At 41.9% G+C, this 16,138-nt stretch overlaps 1 protein-coding gene across 1 annotated transcript in view; it reads right to left on the bottom strand.

Moving 5' to 3' along the window:
• The window catches only part of CCDC93 (CCC complex scaffolding subunit CCDC93), a 38,868-nt gene that overhangs the window by 9,014 nt on the left and 13,716 nt on the right, over positions 1 to 16,138 (bottom strand). The window contains exons 8-17 of the mRNA XM_060279192.2: positions 16,055 to 16,091; positions 14,539 to 14,631; positions 13,345 to 13,395; positions 11,404 to 11,490; positions 8,477 to 8,593; positions 5,646 to 5,708; positions 4,673 to 4,746; positions 3,136 to 3,217; positions 1,068 to 1,139; positions 71 to 142 (exon numbers count right to left, since the gene is read on the bottom strand). Of these exons, the coding sequence (XP_060135175.1) occupies positions 71 to 142; positions 1,068 to 1,139; positions 3,136 to 3,217; positions 4,673 to 4,746; positions 5,646 to 5,708; positions 8,477 to 8,593; positions 11,404 to 11,490; positions 13,345 to 13,395; positions 14,539 to 14,631; positions 16,055 to 16,091 (748 nt within the window). The remainder of the gene's footprint in view (positions 1 to 70; positions 143 to 1,067; positions 1,140 to 3,135; positions 3,218 to 4,672; positions 4,747 to 5,645; positions 5,709 to 8,476; positions 8,594 to 11,403; positions 11,491 to 13,344; positions 13,396 to 14,538; positions 14,632 to 16,054; positions 16,092 to 16,138) is intronic.

Here is a 16,138-nt window from a genome sequence, read left to right on the forward strand (position 1 = left end):
GCACAGGACAGGAACACATTTAGCAAATACATCTGCCAACCCAGCGAGACTTGTGGTTTGGAGAACTCACCAGAAGCAGTCTGATCTTCTGCAGCTTCTCTCTCTCTGTTTTGTACTGCTGGTCTATAATTTTAGCAGGTTCCTAACATTTGAGACATAAACCAAAACTGATTTCATGCTGACCAAATTAAGTCGATACTATTATGACAAAGGGTCACTTATTCATACCGGCCCCAGGGCTTATACTGGTTCCGCACTAAAGTTAAAAACACTTAGCTTTTTGCAGTTTCCCCATTTTCTACAGTTTTTCCTCAAATCAATCCTAGTGAATGGGTAGTTGTACTCAGAATACAACAGGAGAACAACCTATTACAGTTCTTACCAGGGTGAGTTATGTGCCTACATTTGTCAATGTATATGATCAGGGAAGGGAACTGTCCAACTATTTCTGGGATACATTGAAATAATAATAATAGATTGGATCCAGTGAAACGCATGTAGAAAGGGGTGGGTAAAATCTGACTTTTGTGGCCCCGTCCTCTCACAGTTCCCTGAAATGTCCTTCCCCTGGCCCCAAATGTCTTCTGACAACCAGGGAATGTGCTGAACAGAGTGGTTTGCAGCATGGAGAGGCGAAAGGAGAAGAGGGATTCCTGAAAATGGAGCCAAACCACATTCTATACTGACATTTTGCCCAATTTTTAGGGACCTCTATCTTCCCCTCAATTTTTAGGGACCTCTATCTTCAGGTGGCGCTGTGGTCTAAACCACAGAGCCTAGGGCTTGCCGATCAGAAGGTCGGTGGTTCAAATCCCCGCAATGGGGTGAGCTCCCATTGCTCGGTCCCAGCTCCTGCCAACCTAGCAGTTCGAAAGCATGCCAAAGTGCAAGTAGATAAATAGGTACCACTCTGGTGGGAAGGTAAATGGCAGCATTCCAAATGAGGGCAAACACTTCTAAATGGAGCAAAGGGACCGCAAGCATTTAAAAATTCTTTAAAAATATATATACGGGAAGAAGATTTCAAAGGACTGCTCAGTAAGAATGCTTAAATATTTTTTGTTTACCTTCTCTTCTCCATTTTCAGCTGCTTCTGTTTTCAAACTTTCAATGTTTTGCTGGAGGCGTGCCATCTCTTCCTAGAACAGGAAGAAAATAATAATTGTTTCTTTTCATTAGCAATCAACGTGTGCTCTTTATGGAAACAGAAGCCAGAGACTGTGTTTTCTTTTTGTAAAATATGCATCAGAAGGAGCCCAAAAATGTATAGACATTCTGTGCTTAGGGCTCCAGAGGAGGCGAATGTTCTTCATTATGTAAAGTAGCGCACACTATTGTCAAGGGGGGTGGGGGAAAAGAGGGAAAACACACAGTCTGACTCATATGCAAATGAACCCAGTCAGAAGGGCAAGGGAATAAGTTAGAGTTTTTTTTAAAAAAAATCAAAATACAAAAATCAAAATACAAAATACAATACCATGACTACAGCGTCTTGCACAAGCCCTACTGTCCCTAACCATTTTGAAAGGGCTTTTGCAGAAGCAATACAGAGCACACTGCATCCCATAATGAAAATAGCCATCCCAAAATATTAAGTTACAGGGGTTTAAAATGCAATTTGTATTCTTGCCCCTTTCCATTTCTTTCCTGCTTTCCATAGCTGCCCAGTCTCCCATTTTTCATGGGAAACCCCCATATTTAAACCCGTTTCCCGCTGTTATCCCGAATAGAGAAAAATCCCGTAAATCTTCCTTGATTTCCTACCTGCCAGGGAGGCTCCTTCTGCGCATGTCTGGACATGTGTAGAAGTGACCTCCGGTGCCGCTCTGCCCATGTCTGGGCACCGGGAATCGGGCAGAGCGGCACCGGAAGTCGCTTCTACGCATGTCCAGACATGCGGTAGAAGCAACTTCTGGTGCCGCACCGCTGCTGATCCTGGATTTTTCTTGCTGGGAGTTGGATGGTGTGGCGAGTTACACCAGTAGAGGGTCCCTGGACGTTTGACGGTCTATTGACCCAATACCTCCCTCGCCTATTTCTTCCCTTTCCTGCCACCAACCAGTATATCTGTGTACTGGTACCCAATTGATTTGAACTCAGTCAGTTGAACAGTGAACAAAACAATTAAGTTTATTTATTGTGCAGATCTTACAAGCATATCAATGGTTTCTCAGTTATGTTTACTTTAAGCTTAACCGTTAGTCTTAGTTCTCCCCCGGTCTCCCTGACTGAAATTCTCTTCTTAACTCTTATAGATTCTGCCCCACCGCTCACCTCTCTAGCTTCTCTAACCCTCTATTTCAAAATCATCTCTACCTCTCTAATCAAATCCACCTCACCTCACCTCACCTCAACTCAACTCCTTGATCTCCTTGATCTCCCCCTCCTGTCTGCCTGCTTCTCCTTATATACCCCTGCTTCTGCCTGGAGAGCTCCCATTGGCCGTTTACCTCCCTGGCAACTTAACTCTTTCTATACCCCTAGAGGTGAAACGCCACAGAGGGTATGCCTCCTTTCTCATACAATTTGCACATTTTATAACTCCTGATATTGACCACTTTTTCAAGGTACCTTGCAACAACCACTGATTATGGTTTAAGTCCGGTTCATATATTACCTTGGCACCTAAGTGGTGGGGGCTCCACACGGCAATCTTAACAGATGCCAGTGTTAAGACACTGCACTGTTCATAGGTTCCCACTGCACACGTCCACCTGGGCACTGTGGAATGGGAACCAGCCATATGACCAAGGCAAATGGCTTTTTTAAAAAAAAGAAAGAAAAAGATTATATTCTGCTTTACTACAAAGTGCCCAACAGCGGCATAGCTAGACGTCTGGGGCATCATATGGGGGCAGGGTGAGCTGGGGCCTCAGCTGTAGGGCAGCTGAGCCTGAGGGAGAGGTGGTGGATGCCAGCCCCACACTGCCGTTTCAGGCAGCAGGGAGCCTGGAGGCACCCAAGCCACAGCGTCACTCCCAGCAACAGGAATTAGTAAACATGGTCCCATACATGTATTCTGCTGCATATACAAAGAAGCACAGGAGTACATCTGGAATATGGATCCTCAATCTGGATCCTTAAAAGGAATTGTGTGCAGGCACTGATTTGGAATGAAGCATTTAAAAAACTTACTCTGCAATGTGCTCTAAATTCTTGTTCTTGGCTTTTCAGGTTCTCATTCATTGCCACCAGTGCCCGAAGCTTCTGCAATACACTAAGTTAAAACAACAACACATTATTTATTCTTGAGCATTCAGAGACATTTATTCTAAGAAAAATGAAACACTGGGGAGTGGGGGGAAAACAAAATATCTTAAACAAGCAATTTAGGGCAGCAACAGAACTCAATAAAATAGAAAGGTAGAATCTCACAGAAGAAACGTTATCCTGTATTGCTGCTCACAGTTTGGATGCCTCCATTATCCGATAGAGTGCACCCGTTTCTCATGGGTTAATTTTGAAGGGAAAAAAGAGACAGGCAAATCTTAGGGTCTTCCAGTTTGAATATATACCTTTTTCATGGAAGGATGCAATGGACAGGATTCAATCAAACTTAAACATTACTTTAGATCCACTGATTTAAAAGGCAGAAACATTTTTATACTGCTCTTCATAATGAAAAATTCCAGGTCATTACAGAATCTACATAAAAGCCAGTACGTTAAAGCCATAAAACACACAGGTGGATTTCAGTGTTGCACTAAGGAGATTGTTCTGTCGGTGCAAGCATTGCTGCTTGCTCCTCTCTCTTCCAGTACTTTGCTGGGAGTAAGGTCTATTGAACCTAATGAGGCTTACTTCTAAGTAGACCTGCACAGGAGTGTGCTGCTAAGTCTCCCATCTGTAAGAAAATACGAAGAAAATACACTGACTTTCCTTAATAGGGTTATTTTAAGTCTAAGGAGGCAAACAGTAATCCTTAAAATAACCTTTTTGATGCTAGGTGTTTTTGAACACTCAAGAAATGCCAGGTGTTATTCCCAGCCCCTAATCCTTGAAAATCAATGCAAGTCTTAATTTGAAAATGATGTTTAACCTTCATTTTGCAGTGACTGTACCATGTGGAATGCCCTCCCACTAGAGGTCAAAGAGAACAACAATTACCAGACCTTTAGAAGGCATCTCAAGGCAGCCCTATTTAGGGAAGCTTTTAATGTTTGATGGATTTCTGTATTTTAATGTTTGATGGATTTCTGTATTTTAATGTTTGATGGATTTCTGTATTTTAGAATTTCTGTTTTGTTGGAAGCCGCCCAGAGTGGCTGGGGGAACCCGGCCAGATGGGCGGGGTATAAATAATAAATTATTATTATTATTATTATTATTATTATTATTATTATTATTATTTCAAAAATTAACATGAGACTTCAATCAGCACTGGCTATCAGTCTTGTTGCCTTGGGCAGATTAGAGTTGTAGCCAAAACCATACAGGGTCACCAAACTGTGGAAGGCTGACAGAGTTTCCAGCATAAATAACATTCTGCCATGAAAGGAAACATTTGGACTAGAATGTGTGCATGTGCACACACACACACACACACACACACACACACACACACAGAATATAAACTACAGGCTGGAGTAGATACAAAAACCCCACTACTGCTGAATTAACACAATTCATTGCAAAGGGGATAGGGAAGAATGGAGAGGAACTAGTCACATACTTTGAATCTGCTTGGGATTCCACTGTTTCTAAGGCTGCCAGCTCCTTGTCCAATTTTTCACTGTGATTCTTAACCTAAAGGATTGGAATTAATAACACATGGTGTGAAAATGTAATAAAAACCAATTTAACCCCAAAAGCAAAGCCCTCTAAGATTGATAGGGGTCTATTTAAAACTCTGGCAAGCTCTACTAGTTTTTTCTCATATAGCATGATCAGCTTTTCTCAAAAAGGCACCAGGAGTAGCTCACAGGAACTAGCACAGGGGCCTTGACTGTCACAATTGGATGTCACCCTTGGCATTAGTGTTGAGATGTGAGCCTAGACTCTGTACATTTCTGCTGTACCAGCACTGCCTCCTCCAGCTGCCTACAGAGGTGAGTACTGTACTGGATTGCACAGAGTTGCCTCCCAGGATAGTGCATGGTCCTCTCTCATACCAACTTATACAGCATTTGTTAAGGCGTTCTCCCCCCTTTTTGTGTGTGCAAGGGATAAAACACTGGTACAACTTGTGCACACGTTTCTTTCGTCTTTCCTATTTGACCACTGCTGCAGTATCATTACAAGATGAAAGTCAATATAGCATTGTGCTTGTCTGGGACAGATTTGGATAACCGGCAGAAGGCAGCTTTTTACTAATGTAGCAGAACCTTCCCGAACAAGCAACAATGGAAACTGTGGTGTTCCGGGCTGCCTCTTACTCTTATTTGCATAGGTGAGGGTGCACATTGTTACAATTATTCCAGTTCACTTTAGTCCAGGTGGTCAGATGGAGAAGGTTACAGGGCTCCTATGCAACTATTAAAGGAGCAGAAGAATGAATTTCAGCAGGCGTAGCTTGCGTTACATCCCAAAATCCTCTTCTACACAACAATTAAAGGTGCAGAGACCTTGTCCTCTTTCTTATCTGGCCAACACAGAGTTGACAGAGACCAATCTAAGTCGAAGGGCAAGGGGAAGAACGAGCTTACCTCATTTAATTTCTTCTTAGCCTCACTACATCCTGCTTGCAGGTCAGCACATTTTGCATGCAACTGTTTTCAAAAGAAGAACACAGAGGGGGAAGTCAAGTTAAGTCATCACCAATCTGGTATTTTAATCAAAGGCAGCAACATTTCCTAACAATGGCATGCGTATACACACACATGCACATCAAGAAACATGCTGGAATTATACTTAATGGTTCCTCTAATATCTACAGAAGCATTGCTCAGGCTGGATTTATAAAAGTAGCAGTCAAAAACCTCAGAAACGAGGCTTTTGCTTATGAAACACCCCATCTGAGAAATAGGTCTATGCAAACCATATGCACTGTGTGGTGAACTGTAGCTATTCATAATAAAAAAGGACAATACTTTACAACCTCTTTACCAAAAACATTTCATGCCCACTTCCCAGATTCATGTTTTATGTCCCGAGGAATCAATTAGCAATGCAGCAGGTGGGTAACATTTGTTTTACAATGCCCCAGGCAACTTCTTTAAACCTAAACATGTTGGGGCTGAATCAATCTTAATTTTGGGCACCTTTGAGGTTATTTGCTTGTCCCTGGACTGGCAAATTTATTCCTGTCCTTCTTTCTTCTCTACAGTGCAGTGCTTTGCAAGAATTTCTGATCACATGGAGGTTTCAAGCAAACATGGGTAGAAGCTCCCTTCAGACTTCCCCCACTCAACATAGGAAAATTTGGAATAAATAAGGCAGGGCTGGTGTCCACAAGGTGTCAGGGGCCAGTGCTTCCAAGATGGGTGAAATGTTTCCTGTTTCAGCATTAAGCGTGAACAGGGCAATAATTCTAACCATTTCCTCTTGCAGTATAATATTGAAGAGTGTCTCCTATAGCTTCCTTCAGCTGCTTATCCAAGGACAGAAAGAAAAAAACCAAGGCACTGATTCTCCTGAGGTCTAAAAAAGTAAATTTCCACTTTGGGAGTCTGGAAGGTTTTAGAAGCAAGTAATGTGTAAGAGATAAAGTTTACACCCATGTATTTATGTATATATCAATAAAGTTCTCTGGACAGCTAACAGTTGTCAGCTGAACAAGAATGGAATGTAGCAGTTCCAGGATACCCTTTTCTTTGGATCAAAACATCTAGATTTAGAAGAACAACAGCAGATGAATTATACTGTGTGGGGGGGGGGGGCTATATTTACAGAATGCTCCACTGGAGGAAATTTGTGCATGAGATAGGCCTTTTTTCTGGCTTTCACTTCCTGCAACAGGCCCGTGCCCTCCAAAAACTGTTCTGGGCTTCAGGAGACTCTCGCCAACAGTATGGCACTTGGGACAGTTGGTGGAAATCAAGTGAAAATCACCTCCCCCCCTCTCTCTGGTGGGAGCCTTTACTGGATCGTAGCTGACACTGCAGTTCAACTTTAAATAAAATTCACTGACATGATGTACAAATACTGGAAAAGCATCTGGAAATATAACTCAGGAGAACACGTATATTAGAAAAAACAGGTTGATTCTAGGAAATTGTATTCCATTTGGCTTCCTTAAAGTACAAACGGGGGTGGGAAGGAATGGCAGATAGAACGGAACAGAAGGCAATTAAATCAGCGAATCCGCAAAGATTTTGACAGGCAAAACAATAATTTTAGCAGCAGCCAAGTCAGCACCAATGTAATGTTTACAGGAGCTAAGGACTGGAGAGCTCAGTTGGTAAAAGCATGGTGCCACCAAAGTCTCAGGTTCAATCCCCATATGGGACAGCTGCATATTCCTGCATTGCAGGGGGTTGGACTAGAGGATCCTGAGGATCCTCTAGGATCCCGAGGATCCTCTAAGATCCCTTCCAACTCTTTTGATTATATGATTTGAGGACCTTCCAGCATTTGGGAAAAAAAGAACCACAACTCCTTTGATAGATTCTGTTAACTATGCAATTCTGTGCAACTTTAAATGCCAACTGTTTTTTCTTTCTTTCTTTCAGCAATTTATAGTACACTTAATTACAGTTGTCTCTGAGCAGTGTGCAGGAGATCCAGTACAATGCAGTAAGTCTAAAATGAGTTAAAACTATAATATCTCAATTCAATTAAAAAACCTGCTGGAATAAAGAATCCCTAGTAAGCACAGGGAGTTCAACAGGGAGGGGGCCTGTCTGACCTCAACATTTGATATTCAGACAGTGGAGAATTTAAATGCTGCCTTTGCCTGTACATAAACACAGCTCACAGCTTTATTTGGAATTGCTGGCAGCCAGTAAGCACCTGTTGCTTCCGTAGAGGCAATCAAGGAAAGTGTGCAAACTTATGTACAAACCCTACAAAGGTAAAGGGACTCCTGACCATTAAGTCCAGTCGCGGATGACTCTGAGGTTGCGGCGCTCATCTCGCTTTACTGACTGAAGGAGCTTCCAGGTTATGTGGCCAGCATGACTAAGCTGCTTCTGGCGAACCAGAGCAGCGCACAGAAACGCCGTTTACCTTTCCGCCGGAGCGGTACCTATTTATCTACTTGCACTTTGACGTGCTTTCGAACTGCTAGGTTGGCAGGAGCTGGGACCGAGCGACAGGAGCTCACCCTGTTGCAGGGATTCGAATCACAGTGCCACAGTTTAGACCACAGCGCCACCCGCGTCCTACAAACCCTACAACTTATGTGCAAAAAAGGGTGCATAAATCCACTGAACCAATGCTTATTAAGACCCAGGTTACTCATATTATACTTCTCCTAAATGGATGTTGAAGTTATAATCTCCATAAGTGCAGAGTGGCAAAGTGGTTTATAAACCCTCAAAATAAGGGAACAACAACAACAACAACAACAACAACAACAATCACAACACCCACATACTTCATCCAGCTGCTTGGTTTTCTGTAATATCTGTTTGTTTAAAGACGCCACTTTCCTTCTGTGCTGCTGGGCAGCTCCAAGTCTCTCTGGACGCTCCTCTGCAGAAAGTCCTGATTGCTAGAAAAAGATGGGGTGGGGAGAGGACACAATGAATGGAACACCCCCTCAGCACTTTGCCAGATGCACAGGAATCATTACTTGCCTATTACTTGTGCATTAAGACTGCTCCATAAACCACTGGACAGCCTCATACAAGTAGGCCGAGGTCTGGATGCTTGCATGTCCTGCATTACAGGGAGTAAGCAAGTGTGGAAGTTGGCAGAGCTCTTCTGAAGGCAGAAATGTGAGCGGAACTGGGCATGTTCTACTTTGACCCGCAACACATTTCCTCCATCCTAGAAAGAGATACGGTGCTGGGAGCAAAGGGCAGATGGAGAATACTGTTAAAATTCAACAGCACATCATTATATGGGGATGGGGTGAGAATTCACAGCATTACTTTGAATTTCAGCACCAACCTCCCAGGACTGGACTGCAATGCTTAGTGTACTTAAGTCCCATTGAAATCAATGGGGCTAACTTTACTGACGCCGAGCACCATGCCAAGTTTCCTACTTCTTTGTCTCTCACCCTCTTTGTATCAGTGTTCGCCCGGCACTAGGAATCTCCCCTGCCACTGATTGCCACTAGACTGACTTCAAAGTAAACACAGATAGACTATGCTGCAAGACTAATTCTCCCCTCACACACAAACTGACTAGAATTTAATTACTGTATTTAGCTGCTAACTCATTCTGTGTTCACAGAAAAATACAACAAACGTGGAAGGCAGCAATCAAGATCATTTGATTATTTTGATTATTACTATTTCTGTAATGCTCCTTCACCCGCAGGAGTCCAGAGGTAAAGGACCCCTGGATGGTTAAGTCCAGTCAGTAAAATACAACAGTTATCCATTTAAAAATAACAACTTTTTTGCAGTTTTTGCTGCAAGCCACTGCTCCGTGATTTATTTTTCCTTTGTACTCATAAAAAACATTCTGTTGAAAGAAGGATATAACATCTGACCTGTTAAAACAAAGTTTTGAACAATATCATCTATTTGTGCTATTTACGAACTGAAACATGAGGTATAGCAAGTAGTGCTATGGAAGACATATGTTATAACACAACTGAAGCTTCTTGGCTCTTGCTTGAAATTGAAGTCCAAAGGTTTCTACTAAAGTAATTTGTTTTCAAAACCACACTAGACGTGTAGCTGTTTTAAGTGAGAGCCGACACATTCTGTTATCTTCAGATCATAAACATTTAGTTGAAAATTCTCTTGCATACTACAAAATTGCATTCACAGATGGATGGCAAAACCCAGGAATTCACTTGGCAAAATTGTAGCTTTTGTTTTTAAATTTGTTAATCAAAAGATTCAGCAGTTGCTACAAACACCCACCTAAGTTCTTTTAAACTTGCCATTCATTTGTCAACTGAAGAGAAAAAGTAACAGATCAATGAGGTGCCAGAAAATAGAAACAAAGTTATCTCTATTTCAGAAAAATAAGCTTTTCAAGCATTTTATTTTTAAAACTTATATACCACCCTTCATCTGAATATCTCAGGGTGGACATTTATTTCCAAAATGGAAAAAAGACTACAGTATTTAATTTTTGCAGGAGCAGGTGATTCTGCAATTTGTAAGGTACTTTATGTGCAAGGCACTTGACCCCCTGCCCTTATTTGCTCTCACAACTGTTCAACAACACGCCCATGCATGAAACTCTTTCCATTCCCATAACACTGTTAAAGTCAACACTGTTAACTTATTAGTTATATAAGAATCCCATAAGGAATCCCCAAGCAGTCGGTATATTTAAATCAGGGGAAATAACCAAGATGAGAAAGCTAAAGCACTTTGAACATTTTAAAACTGCTGCCAATGTTAAAAACTACCGTATATTCTTTCCCCTATGAGCCTCTTGATTCAGGCTCAGATTCCAGATTCTAAGCATAAACACTGCAACTGCAAAATTCCCTCTCAATTCATGCAAGACTATGTGCATCGTTCTCCTTTTCCTCCCAAATGCATCACTCACATCTTTAGATTCAAGTACAACCAGGAAATACTGACCTTCCTGAATTTAAGACGTAATTAAATGACTGCTCTATAGTAACCACTAAACTCAAGGGCACACAAACACACACCATTGCTTTAAGCAATCTTCATTGTGCACTGACACGAAATCTATTATAAAAGCCCAAGCCAGATTTTCAAAAAAAAACTATAACTAGCAGAAAGGTAAGAGGAATGGGTTGAGGAAATAGATAACGAGGAAGAAATAAGGATGGGAGGGTTTGTCTTCTTGCAAACAAAACACAGCTTGACTCCAGCTATGGGTGAAATTCAAATAATGCACCCCATCAGTGGAAGCCCAGGCAAGGTCCTCCAGTTGAGCAATGGGGTTTATCCTTCTTTGCTCCCTCACAACTGGCCTGGGTGTGCATGTGTCAGGAGGACCCCCAAAACAGCTCCCTGGCGAGGGGAAGGAGAGGGAGAATTGCTCCATCTGGTCTGACTGAATAGTACGACATTGAAAAGCTCCATATATCACAGCTGTAAAACTTCACAAACTGTTTCATGGCACACAAGACGTGGGAGAAACTATTCCTCTACAAAGTCATATGCGACTTTTAGCTACTTGTTTATAAGACACAGAGACACAGGAATCTAACTGATTTTTATTGACGAGCGCACAGATTTGTATGCCTTCACAAAGAAGCATTGGCATACCAACTAGCATCGTTATTGTAGTTATTGTTCTAAAGATTTATTTTTTTAAAAAAAAACAGGAGCTGAAGCTTCGAAATTTGAGGACTTAATAGGCAATTGCTCAAGTATGGTTTTCTTAAAACAGTTATTTTAAAAAATCACCTACCTTTTCAGCATATTCAGATACTATCTGCTTGATCTCATCAGACTGAAGTCCAACTATCTGCCCTACAGTGCTTGCGGTCAGTCTGCCCTGAAAGTAGAACACAAGTCTTATGAAGGCACACATGAGACAGCTTTTTGAAAAAAACAGGGGAGTTTGAATTGATGTAAATGCAATGTCTGTTTCCATGAAGAAGTACCTCTGTCCTCCATGAAAGCAGCAAGGCTTGGATGGAGAATAAGCAAGCAGAGCTGGCCGGGGCAGTGGGGAGATACTTGGAAGAGTGGGCATCAGCTAGCAAGCCTTTTTTCCTCATCATAAAACCCGTCTACAGGAATGGGAACAGGACAACATTTGCTACCTTAGCAAGGCTTCCATGGCAATGGCTCAGTTACATCAAGTCAGAGCACAGGAATTGCTGCTGCTGCTTTGCTATGAAGGTTCCTCGCTTAAAGTATATTCGAGAGATAAGGAGCATTTTGGACTCATATCCCAAGAATGGAAGAAAGGGCTGTGTATGTAGATGAGGCACCATGCACATGAGCCAGCTGGGAAGAGAATTTGAGAGACATCTGCTGGTCACTGAATGTGGGTAGCAGCAGCAGAAAGTTTGCATGCGTGCACAGAAGTGATAAGCATTACTATGAGTGAACAAAGACCTTTGCTTTGCTGAGGTATGTGTGCTGTGGGGTAGGGGAGCAGGAAAAAAATTGTGTACAGGATGATAGCGGAGTCCATTAGAACCTAGCCAAATGAGAAGGCTATTCAAAGGTTTGGCAGTTTTGGGAGACAGAAAAGATGTGCAAGAAGTACTTTTCTCTTACTGCTGGTGAGCAAATGAATCAGAAAGTCTTCAGCAAAGATATTAAGTTATGTCTTAACAGCCTGGTTTGTTCAGAAACTGTTAAACCATAGTTTCGTGGTTTGGACAAAATAGGGAACAGGGAAGTTTCCTGGTTGGCTTCTTCTTTTCACAAAGCGAGGAGTGAAAAGGCAGTGAGCTGTCAAAGGCCTTGTCCCTTACTTTGTAGGCAAGGACACAACCAACAAAGGCTAAACACCTTTTGAAAAATACCACCTTTCAAGCTTAGTAGTCTTTTCCTTGTGTCAATTTACACTGCAATGTAATGCCTCTGGCAGCCTGACTCCATTTAACCCTATTTCATGGGTCGTGATAGCTTTCAAGTCAATCTGCAGGTGCAGGAGGAAAGAACAGGGATGTGAATAACTTTAGTTGTATATACTGCAGAATTTGCTTGATAGGTACAGAGTACAACTAGGCAATGAGAAATATGCATCCTTTCCTTTCTTTCTCTACTGAATTGCAGTTTGCTCCAGTTTCAATCCATAGCCCCATGAAGAAGGGAACTTTCAGATATCAGAAATCAAGTAGGAATGATATCTGGAAAGAATTTTTTTTTGGCCTGTGCTACCCTGTTTATGGAATACCTTTATGGAAGTGAGAGCTGGACCATAAAGAAGGCTGATCGCTGAAAAATTGATGCTTTTGGATTAGGGTGCTGGAGGAGACACTTGAGAGTCCCATGGACTGCAAGAAGATCAAACCTATCCATTGTGAAGGAAATCAGCCCCGAGTGCTCACTGGAAGGACAGATCCTGAAGCTGAGGCTCCAATACTTTGGCCACCTCATGAGAAGAGAAGACTCCCTGGAAAAGACCCTGATGCTGGGAAAGATTGAGAGCACAAGGAGAAGGGGACGACCGAGGATGAGATGGTTGGACAGTGTTCTCGAAGCTACCAACATGAGTTTGAGCAAACTGCGGGAGGCAGTGGAAGACAGGAGTGCCTGGCGTGCTCTCGTCCATGGGGTCACGAAGAGTCGGACACGACTAAACAACAACAACCCTGTTAATAATACCAGAGTAGTGGTTGAAATAAGTTTTCCCCCCAAAAAACTATGACTAACAAACAGAACTGCTTACCTCTTCTGTTCCCATTGCAGCCATCTCAGTCATCAATGTTTTAATACGAAGCTGATAAAAAATAAAAGTGCTGAGATCAGAACAGTTGTTTCTAAACATGTAGCACATGCTTTAATTTTTTTAATAGAAAAAATGTGACAAGGCTTGGAGGTTAGCAAAACCAAACAAATGCACACGCTTTCCCTCCCCTTTTCATACAAAGCTCCTTCTCAACACTGTGATGGCAGCCTGGGAGCTGCTGCAAACATGGCTCCTTAGTACATTGCCTCTACTGAAGAAAACAGCAATGTATATACACTCCCCCTCTTTTTGTTCACTCGTTTATTCACAAACAAACATAACACAAAATGCTGTGTAATAATCTGAAGTCTCTGCTCCTCTTCTTTGGGCAAACACAAAGCAAAAGAAAGCAACATTTTCTTTAGGCCCTCACAGCATCATTCTTCTTGGAACAGTCACACTTTACTTTATTTGAAAACAGGTGCATATACCCAAGTTTATATATATGTGGTGCACCAGCTGTCAATAGCACTCACACATTTGAATGGCTGAGTTTCCGTATTCGATGCAGGGTTAATAATAATAATAATAATAATAATAATAATAATAATAATTGTGAGGGACAGGGGCCACTGTGACAATAATAATAATAATTTATTATTTATACCCCACCCATCTGGCTGGGTTTCCCCAGCCACTCTGAGCAGCTTACAACAGAAAAATGAAATAAAATAATCTATTAAACATTAAAAGCCTCCCTAAACAGGACTGCCTTCAGATGTCTTCTAAAAATCTGGTAGCTGTTTTTTTCTTTGACATCTGATGGGAGGGTGTTCCACAGGGTGGACGCCACCACTGAGAAGGCCCTTTTTAAGGCGCCATAATCCCATTTTAAGGCACCATAAGACATTTACAGGACAGCAGGACACAAATGCAATACATAAAATAAAGCTATCCACTGAAAGGCAAGTGCACCACTAAAGCTCTACCACATGCATTTTGTAGCATTGGTATGCATCTGCACCAAACTCAATTTCAAATAAGAGTGCATATTGGTTCTGAGAATGCAAAATCTACAGATACAAAAAGGGAAGTGGGGGAAACCTCTATTCTACCAGCTTTGTGTTTTATTTCGTGTAGTAGGAAGTAATAACCCTGAACTGAGCCTTGTCACAAATTATCAGTGAATTCCACCTCTTCTGCAGCTTGGAGGTCATCTTCAGTGTAGGCATCAGCCTTCCCAGATGATAGAAGCCCAGCAGGCAGCACCATTTTCTTGTCTTCAACCTGTTGAAGAAAAGGATGTTGTCTAACATTAAGAAGAAAAGGTGCATCTACAAAATCACAAGGCGGGGAGGAAAAAAAGAGGAAATGCTTTCAGAATATATTAAGGAAAGACTCCAGAGAGCCTTTCGCGGACACATTAAAAACACACTACAGTAATAATTCACACACAGGCACGTATCCAACACAGGTGCTCTGTTCATGCAGTAGACTTCTGCTTGTGCAATTTAACTTCCCACCTCCTCTCCCCTGCAACCCCTCCAGCCCCCTCAAAATCTGCTCCAGGGGGCTGGAGGACCTTGAGAGCAGATTTTGGGCATGTGCAGGAGCTGAGAGGATGAAGTTTTGCCGCATGAGCAGAACTCCTCTTGCATAGCATCAGATGAAACCCAGAAGAAGCACACAGTGTAAACGGTATCCTGAACGGGACCACCTATACTCCTTCTCTCCCTCACAGTGGCTAACTTTTAACAAAAGCATTTGACAACCTTAGGCTAAAAGCATGCAAGGTGATGAAGCGTTGTGGCCATATTTTGTAGAAGTCAACAAAGGGAGGGAGATGCAGCTTTAGGAATGGCACTCTTGCTGCATAGAACTTTGGGGCCTTCTACAACATTGCAATGCAAGTACATTTCTGCAAGTGGAAAATAAGCTCCATCGGCTTAATTAACTTCATTGGCAACTTTCTTGGGTGAAGTGCTCTTCATTCTCTAATACTAATTTAACTCACATCCCCCACCAACCAGAGTGTAGCTTGAAATGCTAGGAAACATTTCTTTCCAACAGCGTGTGCTGAAAGTCTGCCAATCTGAAACTGCTTTGCAGGGCACCACTGGCTACATCATGCTTGCTAGCAGTTCCCAAGAAAATAAAAATAATGGAGGGGGTTTGTTTGTTTGTTTTCTGTTGCCTGTGAAGTGCTAAACTGCATTATGCAGAGTTAATTTTATTTTAGTTTTATTGTTAGCAATGGTTTTAATGTTTACTGTGTGCCACCCTGGAATCCTCCTTGCATGCAGGGCTAATTACAAACACTGAAAAAGAAAAACAAACAAAAATAAAGAATGCCAAGTCTCTTTGTCTGGAACAGGCAGTGACAAAAGTCAAACTGGCTCTGAATTTAACCCACAGTGAAAAGGAGTATGAAAAATTATAGAAATGTTTCCCCACTCCTCACAATGCGTTGAATACAGCAGCAGCAGGATGCAAAATAACTTTCTTTCAATTCCTATGCAGTGACCACAACACAGTAAGATTGGGTGTCTTAGAAAGAACAAGCAAACAAGTGGTCTTCAGTATTATGAAAAATAATAATCAATTGCTGCATCACACTTTTATATGTATATATAAACGTGCTTTGGTGTCTGGTATTTTGTCCAACACACATATTTTTTCAGCTGGATTCCAGATGAAGAAACAAGCTTACCTTCTCAATTTTCCCTTGTTTGCTGAACCCATACCTCCTAGAAAAAGTAAAAGGGGAGGGGGAAACAAATCAGAATTTGCAGCT

This window comes from Zootoca vivipara, chromosome 1, assembly GCF_965207765.1.
Source record: "Zootoca vivipara chromosome 1, rZooViv2.hap1.1, whole genome shotgun sequence".
NCBI classification, from domain to species: domain Eukaryota; kingdom Metazoa; phylum Chordata; class Lepidosauria; order Squamata; family Lacertidae; genus Zootoca; species Zootoca vivipara.